This window comes from Cupressus sempervirens, chromosome 11, assembly GCF_028749045.1.
Source record: "Cupressus sempervirens isolate cs-2001-9-10 chromosome 11, ASM2874904v1, whole genome shotgun sequence".
In the NCBI taxonomy this organism is placed as follows: domain Eukaryota; kingdom Viridiplantae; phylum Streptophyta; class Pinopsida; order Cupressales; family Cupressaceae; genus Cupressus; species Cupressus sempervirens.
Genome location: NC_143128.1, coordinates 783,385,451 through 783,395,845, shown reverse-complemented (window position 1 = coordinate 783,395,845; position 10,395 = coordinate 783,385,451). Strand labels below are relative to the sequence as shown.

General features: G+C 33.2%; 1 protein-coding gene and 1 pseudogene across 2 annotated transcripts; one reads left to right on the top strand and one right to left on the bottom strand.

Annotated features, from left to right (window-relative positions):
- Positions 1 to 1,650: 1,650 nt before the first annotated feature.
- LOC149531923 (germin-like protein subfamily 3 member 2 pseudogene) lies at positions 1,651 to 3,030 on the bottom strand (annotated as a pseudogene). The gene has a single exon (XR_016358532.1). The product of XR_016358532.1 is annotated as a germin-like protein subfamily 3 member 2 pseudogene (transcript).
- A 552-nt stretch (positions 3,031 to 3,582) lies between these two features.
- Positions 3,583 to 4,888, top strand: LOC149531922 (RmlC-like cupins superfamily protein). Its single transcript, XM_089809171.1, has one exon. The coding sequence runs from the start codon at positions 4,001 to 4,003 to the stop codon at positions 4,679 to 4,681; it is 681 nt and encodes a 226-aa protein (XP_089665297.1). The 5' UTR covers positions 3,583 to 4,000; the 3' UTR covers positions 4,682 to 4,888.
- Positions 4,889 to 10,395: the final 5,507 nt, after the last annotated feature.

Sequence of the window (10,395 nt, the reverse complement as noted above, 5' to 3'; positions counted from 1 at the left end):
ATCTTGTTGGAGTTATTTGTTCAACTCCACAAGCCCATGCATCGTCTACAAGCAAAACACTTGTCATATTTGAAGAGAAAAGCCATGGTTAATGTTATGCAACCTTGAGAGAGATTGATACCAAAAGGAATTTGATATGTAGATTAATTTGTAATGCAATTGGATGAATATATTATATTCTTATAAAAGCATAATGATAGAACCATTGATGCAAACCCTAGGAAAGAATAAAAGAGAGATGTACAAGAGTCCACATTACAACGAATGAGACATCATGTATTCAATAAAGATCATTCAAATAAAAGATTAAAACGCACATAAATTTAGCATAAATGAATAAATTAACAAAGGACTTAATTAAATAAATAATTAGATAATGTATTAATTGCTCCAATAAATGTGACTTATTAATTTCACGTATTACCAATCATTTGCTACATATTTCCTATTATATTCTTCTCTTGTGGAAGTCATTTATGTTACAAGCTAGGGTTGTCATTGCACCAAAAGATCGACCTATTAATGTTTGATACAACTACTAGACTTATAGAATACATGAGGCACTTAAGCCAGTCACAAATCTTGAAGGGGAAAATGACTAAACTAGCAAATAGTTGAATGTTGGGACTCACTTGCCTCGATCTAATATTCAAATATTTGTGAGGACTTTAATAATGTTTAGGAACCTCTTAGGAGATTAGTAGAATTGTGAGGGCAATATTTTCCTTGTTTAGACCCTAGTTGACTAATTTAGTGACTTTAAAACAATGATTAAGGATGAAAAACGAAATGCAATGGACCTATGATGATGCATGTCAATGTAGTGTTTTGCTAATGCAATGTTCTATTAGTGCTACTAGATTTTATTTATTCCTTTTGTGAATCAAAATTTCTTAGGTGATTTTCAAGTGGATGTCCAAATGACTTGAAATACAACAACATAATACTCAAATCAACACCAAATGTGTTAGGTCAGTGAAGGAAGTTGATGGGAAGAAATAATTGAGAATTATTTTGAATTTTAAAAGCTGAATGTTCAAATCCAAAATTATGAAAATCATCCAAATCAAGTCCACTTTGACAAATCCAATCTTCGATGATCAACACATTTCTAGAAACTGCCATAAATTCTTTATCAAAATCAGTAAATATAAGACCTATACAATAATTATTAGTTTTACAACACTCTTAACAAAAATATATGAGAAATATAAAAACTTATAAATTTTCAATTTTCACCGGTCTAAAAACATCTGACAACAGATTTAATCTTTTTGAATCACATCACCATATTCTAGAGCGAAGATTGATGTACTTTTAACTCCATGATTTCTGGTCTACTATCCTTGGTGCTATCCAATTATGAGCCGAGCTGAGGAAGTGGCCCCCGTCCCATCGAGAGCCCAGCACTGGATTACAGAATAATCTCCCATTTATCAATCTAAGGCTTGCGTAAGTTGGAGATCAAATTATCCTGGAATGACTTGGCATAATAAAATGCAGAGCAATGCGAATTTGTAAAATAAAACCATCATTTGCAGAACAAATTCCCTTGTATTAAGGCTCACTAGTTAGGCTGTACCAAAATTGAAGAACTGATAAAACCCGCTAAATCTCAATCATACATTTATAACACCATTAGTAACTATGTTTCGGCGAAATGGCTTTAAATCCTTTGTTTTATTGTATAAAACATAAGTAATTTGCCTTCCGATGGATTGCGCTTGGCAAGGCAAGGATGAATCTTAAATGGTAATACTTATCCCATATAACAGACAATGTTCTACAAGATCCAGGCCTTTGATACTTCACTAGAGAACTTGAAAAGTATCAGGAGAGATCTATAAGACATGCGACCATATACATTAATAGACAGATTCTTCAGATAAAGTCTCCATCTTTGGCCAGACGAAGACTCAGTATGAATAACAAATCAGGTAATCAGCATAAAAACCCTCTAGGGCTTGGGGCCAAACTTAGCTTTCAAGGATCTGACCTCCTTTTTACTAAGATGAAAAGCTTTCTGAAGAAGATGGTCTTCAATGCCTGATCCAAACAGAGTGAAAGGAAGCTTCAGGGTTCCGGGATTCTCACTATTGAATGTCGCCACAAGGACAGCAGGCCCACGTCCCACATTCATCTGAAAATGCACCAAACCTCTCGGAATCACCATCAGATCCCCCTTATGAATAATCCTGGCGTATAGCTTGTTTTGTGAGGTGACAAACCCACAATACACTCGTCCCTCCAACACATACACCATCTCCGTGGCTCTGGGATGAAGGTGAGGCACATTTACTGCCCCTTTCTCAAAATCAGCCCTCAGAGCCGACATTCCCAATGTGTTAAGACCAGGAAATTGGGCAACAGTCACATATGTGCTAGCAAATTCAGTATTAGTAGCAGATACATTGCCCACCGTTCTTATTCCTTCGTATACAAAGTCATCCACATTTACCTCCCTCATATCCTTGCAGGGCAATCCATTAAGATTTATGCTCTGGGTTTCGCCTTGCTTGAGCATTCCCACACAAAAATCCTGAAGAGGATCAGAATCTGCCGCTACAGAAACCACGAGAACAAGAATTACAATAAATGGCTGGATCAAACAACTCATCTGCCCACTAGCCATTGTGTTCTACACGCCTTTTGTCTATATGCAAAACAGAGTTCCAATAACATCAGTCATCTACCAAAACATTCAAGGACTAGAATTGCTTCCGATTGGGCTTTAACAGCTTCCTGATATATTGTATTTATAGGTCTACGGCTACCCATGGCCCAACCAGGTTAATGGTTTTAGAATCATGGCGTTGCTCCCATCTGATCATCGGCTTTTCCACATCTTAACCAGAGTTGTAGTAATTGCATCATAATGCTTATGCTTTAGCATGTTTTTTAATTTGTTGTTATGTGGGGTTCAATGTCCAGTCATTCTCACTCTGCTTAGCTGCTACTGTTCCGATCTCTGATTCTTCATTGGGTTTGTATCATGCATTACCCTGGTTGAATTCATGAGCAATATCACTTGGCGTGCCAACTTAGATTCTCACGCCCTGTTAGTACAGATGTCAATCAAACATGACAAAAGGTTCAACTCAGCTAATGATGGGAGAGGAATATTTTATTAAATTTTAGTTCTTTTCGATAAAAATTTTGAGACCTGATGACGTTGAATACACATCATAGAGCCGGCAAGCCTAACTTTGCTTCTACGACCCATATTCAATCATGGGTGGATTCAAGGGAAAGAAAGAAAACCAAGAAAAACAGAGGAACTTCAAATTCGATGCTGAATTATGATGTGTGGTGGCGTCAATTGCAAAATTTGAATAGTGATAAAGTCTTATCATTCAGGAAAATGAGTTCACACATCATTAAAATTTGAGTGGGGAGACAGCACTTTTTGCAGAAAAGACTGAAGCAATGAGAACCTTTGTGATTTTTCATATGTCGTTAGCCAAGCAGAGCGTGTAAATCTCAGCTGACAGACCATTAAAATCTATTGTAATGGAGGGCAAGGTTTCATGTCAAGACACGCCAATTGGAATAGTCACAGATTGAGGATGACATGACATATAAAAAGACGTGAATTTACATCCACTGCAAACATTATTGTGCAATTAATACAATGCTGGACAGCTACTAACCATAGCATTTGTTAAGACACGGATTTTATTCCACGCCTGCCTATATGGAGTCAGGTCAAGAGCACAAATTTCAATAGAACATCATTAGCCTTGTGGAACAGGGCAGGTGTAAGGAAACCAAGGCCTTACTTAAGGGAAGGCACTGCTTTCATGGGCTCATGATAAGCCACTTTGGGCTATGAATTCTATAGATTGAATGTTAGAGTGGAGTTGTTCTTGCGTCAAAAGATCGATGTGTTAGTGTCTGATTCAACCACTCAACTTATAATACAGAAGACACAAACCATAAAACCTTTGTCACAAATCCTGAAAGAAGCGCTGAACATTTTGCTGACATTGAAGGCTTGAATATGGGTGGCCTGAAGTACCAAATAGTAGTAGCCGTAATAATAGCTTTTATGATTGCTCACGCTGTAGTGGCAGATCCTGATCCATTGAAGGATTTCTGTGTGGGAAAGATTCTTCAGCCAAATAATACACACGAGCTCAATCTCAATCTGAATGGAATGCCGTGTAAGGACCCCAGTGAGGTGAGTGTGGATGACTTTGTGTACGAGGGGATAAGGGAGGCAGGAAATGTATCTGATAGTAGCACTGGATTTGCTGGTACATCTGTGAGTGTTACGCAATTTCATGGACTGAACACATTAGGTATGTCAGCTGTGAGGGCTGATTTTAAGAAAGGGGGGTTGAATGTACCTCACCTCCATCCCAGAGCCACTGAGATTGGGTATGTTGTGGAGGGAAGCTTGTATTGTGGGTTTATCACTTCAGAAAACAAGCTATATGCTAAGGTCATTCAGAAGGGGGATTTGATGGTTTTTCCAAGAGGGTTGGTGCATTTTCAGATGAATGTGGGACACGGGCCTGCTGTGCTGGTGGGAACATTCAATAGCGAGAACCCTGGAACGCTGAAGCTTCCTTCCACTGTCTTTGGATCAGGCATTGAGGACCATCTTCTTCAGAAAGCTTTTCATCTTAGTCAAAAGGAGGTCAGATCCTTGAAAGCCAAGTTTGGCCCCAAGGGATAGAGGATTTTTAATGGATCCTCTAGTTAAACCCCATGCTTTCATCTCTTCAAAGACCCTCAACTTTATCTGAAGAATCTGTCTGCTAATTTTATTAAGTTGGTTGTGGTGCCTTCTTTCTGCGTTGTGAAGAACCGAAGTCTCTCGTTCAGAATCACCTAATGTAAGCTCATCTTTTTGAATAAGGATCAAGTCCAGTAATTTAAGTCATTCTGATATTGCGAAGTTTAATGCATTGCTTTTGTTTGTTCTAAACATATCAATGAACGGTGAACAAAGCTAACTTGTTATGTTTAGATTGATAGATTTCTAATTTTGCCGGACAGCCACTTTCATTTCCTCATTCTCTACGCTTATATTTGATCACCCTGGCAACTTTTCATCCATGTATCGGGCAATTTCATTTGTATGAAGCTACAAAGGAAGCTTGGGTTTAGTTACTGCATGAGTGGTGAACAAAGCTATTATTAGTCGGTGCATGAGCTGAAGAGTAAGCACTTCTAGAATTAAGCAAAATTTTAGATGCAGAAGGTGATTTTAAAGTTATGTTTAATGGTTGTCCTTGTAGTATAGTATAATTGATGAGAATGATGATATTTGATATCAAATTCATTTATCAAGGTTCGAATTTCTAGAGGTGCTTCTTTAAAAATTATATTGATGAAGTAGTATTTATTGATTAAAGCTTTAATAAAAAATTGGTTGGCAAATACAAGGGTTTCCTAACATTCATTTTTGGCTAAAGGTTATTAGATATTGAGGAGACCAATAAATTGGTGTCCAACTTGAAATGGAGAATCATGATTTTTTTGTCAAACCCTTCTTAGTTTATGTTCTGATTTTCAGCAATAGTGTTTAACGTCTCTCCATAATTAATAATGTTTAGTACCATTTGTTTGGTTCTCCGGTACCTTATGTTTGCAAGTGCGACAATGATGCTTCCTTATGAATTTGTATTATCGTCTCTTTAAAGGAGGATGATTGATGGCTTTCTTCACAATGGCTTTCTTCAAAAGAAAGTAGACATGCAAAATTTGATTCCTACACTAGTTTATAGATATGTATATTAAAGAAATAACTAAATCATATAGTTACAAAAATAATAATAGAAAAAGAAACATATCATAACAAAATGATTGTCCAGATAAAATCCAATTGAAAGAAAAAAAACCTATACATTTAGAAGAAACTAAGTGTATTATTCAATACTTCATCATTACAATTTAGTTGCAAAGTCTTAGCCGTTAAAGGAGTATAACCACTAAGAGATCCGAAGTAATTATTATACCAAAGAAGTACCTATAAAACTCAATATGAAACCTGCATCTCAAACACCTAATAAAGAGGTAAAACAATAGATGAAATCATAAAAGGGTAACTAAAATTTGTGATCTAACACTACCAAATTTTTTAGTCAAAATTTGTGCCTAAAGCCCAAGATGAGCCAATGGGCTAACGATTACACATTCCTTTCACTTGTCATAAGCTCATCACAATATGTTGACCAATCTAGGATCTTAATTTTGACTTCGATATATCTAATCAAAATTATATTATGACGTAACCTAATATGAATTGTAAGTTGGTCAACACTTGTATCTCTCTCTCTTATAACATGTTTTTTAATATTAAAAGAAACAAATTAAGGGTGTTGTCCCTTACAAAATCACAACTCCCAAGCATGAAACAAAAGATAATTACAACTAGGTCAAGAAAAGACCATTGACAACAAACTAGCAACATAACTAGTGTCCCACATCAAGTATGAGTAGGAAACTCATCCATGGTATTGGGAGAAGGGTGATAGACTACAAAGTGATTCTTCTATTATCAACGAATAATGCTTAGGGTGATATAACTAGCTGGATCCCCAAAACGAGATGGTGGGACACTTAGAGAGAGAATCAACATCATCAATAGGATTAGAGTGCTAAAAATGTTGAAAGTAGCTACATGATGAAGCATATCAAGAGTAGTCAGTAGTATTTGAAGAAGAGTAAATATTGCTAGAGGGAACTAAATCGACAATAGGTGGAGTTAGATCCACTAGGACGAAGAAGGTAAGAGCATAAGGAGTATCTCCCAAGGGTAGAGATCATCAATCTAAATAATGTCATTGGAGGAACAATCAACAATCATGATAGTCAAATGACCTCATTGTTTCCTTCTACTATGTGGCAACATCCTTGTGACATAGAAATAAGCCTTTTCATCATGTATTTTCATCCTTTTCCATCCTCTAATATGCCATGGAGAAAAACAATATTAGACATCTTGATGCTATAGCCTCTCACAAAGGTTGAATTTTAAGCCAAACATATGACACACAAATTTTCATAAAGAACTAGAATAATTCCTTGATGCAACACCATATTTGAAGACAATTTATTGAGCTAGATAAGATCCTTAAATTAAAGGGAATTTTTGATGTGCTTAGCTTCTATAATGCACAAAATTACCATGGTCTATGTCTTTTTCATTCAATTTATAATGCCATCACATAAACTAAACAAGTATGCATCAAGAGATCTCCTACTATTGACATCTTTTAAGTATTGATCCACACATGTCCACCAAGTTTTCATCCCTTATAGAATCATCATGGTAAAAAATATATACTCAAAGGTACACTACAAATATTTGAAGAACCTCTTAAATGCACCTCAATCATCTCAACCAAGATTAGTCATAAAGTAGCTCAAGGTTTCTATTTCTTGAGTAATCTTTAGTCTAGTGAAAACCACAACATACACTAAACTTCTAATCATAGTGTTGTCATAAGGAACATGCAACAAAACTTGCATATCTATCAATGCCATAAGATAATGCTCCATTAAGGAAATATCCAAAAAGGGAAATTCAACAATCTATTATTTATCATTCTAATAAGTCACAATATTGTCATGCCCAATATTCGAGGCAAAAACACACCAATTTTTTTTTTATAACAATAGTAAAAACACGTTTCCCCTAACAATGTCTTGACATTTCCATTTAAATTTATAAATAAAGAGTATGAATAGATCGTCAAATTTAAACTTTCATTGTTAAATCGATTAATTAATTTAACCAATCCAATTTGAATATTAAAAGATTTATCACATTGTTACTTGTATATACTTTTTGAAAACATTAATGAACAATATATTTAAATCATTCAGAGAACATTAGTTAGTAGAACATCAATTAAGAAAATTATTAAGTATCAATATGATTGGTTCATTCGAATGATTATAAGTCTAATTATTTCAAAATATAAAAATCAACGAACTATCTATTGCTTAGATAGTGGTCTATTAATCTCACTATTTTGATAATAATCTAAAGGAATTATAATCTTAATAAGAACAATACCAAATTTAGATACCACTAAATAATAAAATATAACACTAACTAAAACTTAATTATACTAACTTCAATTAAAAAAGTAAAATAAAATCTCTTAACATTAAAAAAAATACTAAAACTTAAAACATTTTAATTTTATTACTAACAGAAACAATTAGAACTAATTAATATTTTAAAACTACAACTATCACTTAGAACACATATTATTTAAAACTACAACTATCACTACGACACATATTAACTAACTTAACATTAAATTTCAAAACATAACTAATTAAATCTTAAAACTTCATTTAATACTAAAATCTATAGCTAACAAATACTAATTACAAATTACTAAAACTAATGCTAATACTATAACATAACTTAAAGTAAAACTTAAAATAATAAAAGATATTAACATATACAAAGAAATTTACCTAACAATTAAACTAATCTAACTTACTATCATTCTAATCTCCCTAAACTTTTCTACATCCCTTAATCCATGTGCAATGACCCCAACTAACTTTTTACTTACAAAACATACTAACAATTTAAAAAAAAATAAAACAACCAAACACTAACTACCCCTAACCTCTTAACAACCCTACCCCCTAACCTCTTAACAACCCTACCCCCTAAACCAGTATCACCACGACACCGGCTACGGTGCAACATATTTGCACCGAGCCGGGCAAGCTGCCCAGCCCGTCTACACACCTGCGCTACTCTCACTACCATGTCCCGTGCTGACAGTACAGTCAGCGAAATCAATCATGCTGTCAGGCGTCCTCCTCTGACATGGGAATAGACAAGTTCATGAGTGAACAGATTTTTTTTTTAATTTATTAAAACAATCCTTTTTAATATTTTGAAGTTTAGTTTAATGTCTTAAAAAAATCTTTTTATTTTAATGTCTAAAATTATACATAATATTTTCTTATTTGAATATTTACAATGATATGTTGATTGATTTATTTATTTATTTATCTTAAATAATTTTAAAATAAAGAATACTAAAATAATGCTTATAAAATTATAAAATATTGAAAACACTCATTAAATTAGAAAAAAAAATTCAGTTTTAATTCAGTTGATGTACAATCATAGTTTTATCTTTGCTACCACATCAACAGACATACCAAATTGATCCCAAGCCACCAACTTGAGTTGAAACAAGAAAAAGCAAAAATTTTATTGGACACATGTTATTAAAATTATCGATCCAATATACGAGATGCTATATAACAAAATGAGAGGGAGTAGGGCATAGGTGAGAACCTATATTTTTAAAAAGATCTACAACTAACTATTTTAAAAAAAAAATCACATAAATCAAACTTCTCCCACACATTATATAACTCATCACATATATCTCTTTACTTCATATCTAGTTATATCTACTCTAAACTAAGCATGCTAATAGTGGGAACATGGTGCTTTGCTTCCTTTTATAATTAATGTTTTAAATTTTTTTAGATATTTTGCATTTAAAAATTAGATATTATTTTCTAAAATATTTTTTGTCCATTTTTAATTTTAAATTGTATGTTAAATTTTTAATCAACATTTTAGATCACACTCTACGATCTGTTATTGAGAATTGATAAGAGACCCAAAGAAGAAAGCTTTGATTTAGAATATATATATTGATGCAAAAAAATCTGACACACTTGAATGTAGGAAACACAAGCATTACTAACATGAATTGTAGAAATTCCATGTCTCTTATTATTTCATACTTATGATCATGTTTGCTATTTATTTAGAGGCATACATATTTGCTTTGTAGTAAGACAATGAAATTAGATCAAAGAACATATGAACAATTATTTACTTATACTATTTTTGCTTTATCTAATATACAAGTAATAATTCATCTTTGCAATACATACATACATACATATACATAAGGTTTTGTATTGTTCTATCATTGTTAAATTTGTATATTTTTTATTAAGGGGTTGTGCTTTATTATGCACTTAATTTTTACTTACCCTACATTCCCTTTGACACTTCACTAGGATTTTACTTTTTAAATTATGTAATAATACCATTGATTTTTATAAATTTGAAATTAATGTGTAGTTCTTTATCTTTCATGCATTCCTTGTAATGGGCAGTCTATATTGAATAAGCTACTTATGAGTACAATGTTCCATTAAGTAGGAGTTGTTACTTACACCCTACTTTTCTGATATATATATATATATATATATATATAAAGAAGTGTAGATGTTCATTTTGAGATTCACTGTAATAGTCTACAAGAATGATCACGAGGTCCATTTGATTAAATAAAACACAATGTTCATCAAGAAAATCTAATATGATGCATTTACGCAAGCCAAATCTCATAATCAAAGAGTTGGTCTATTTTATTAGAT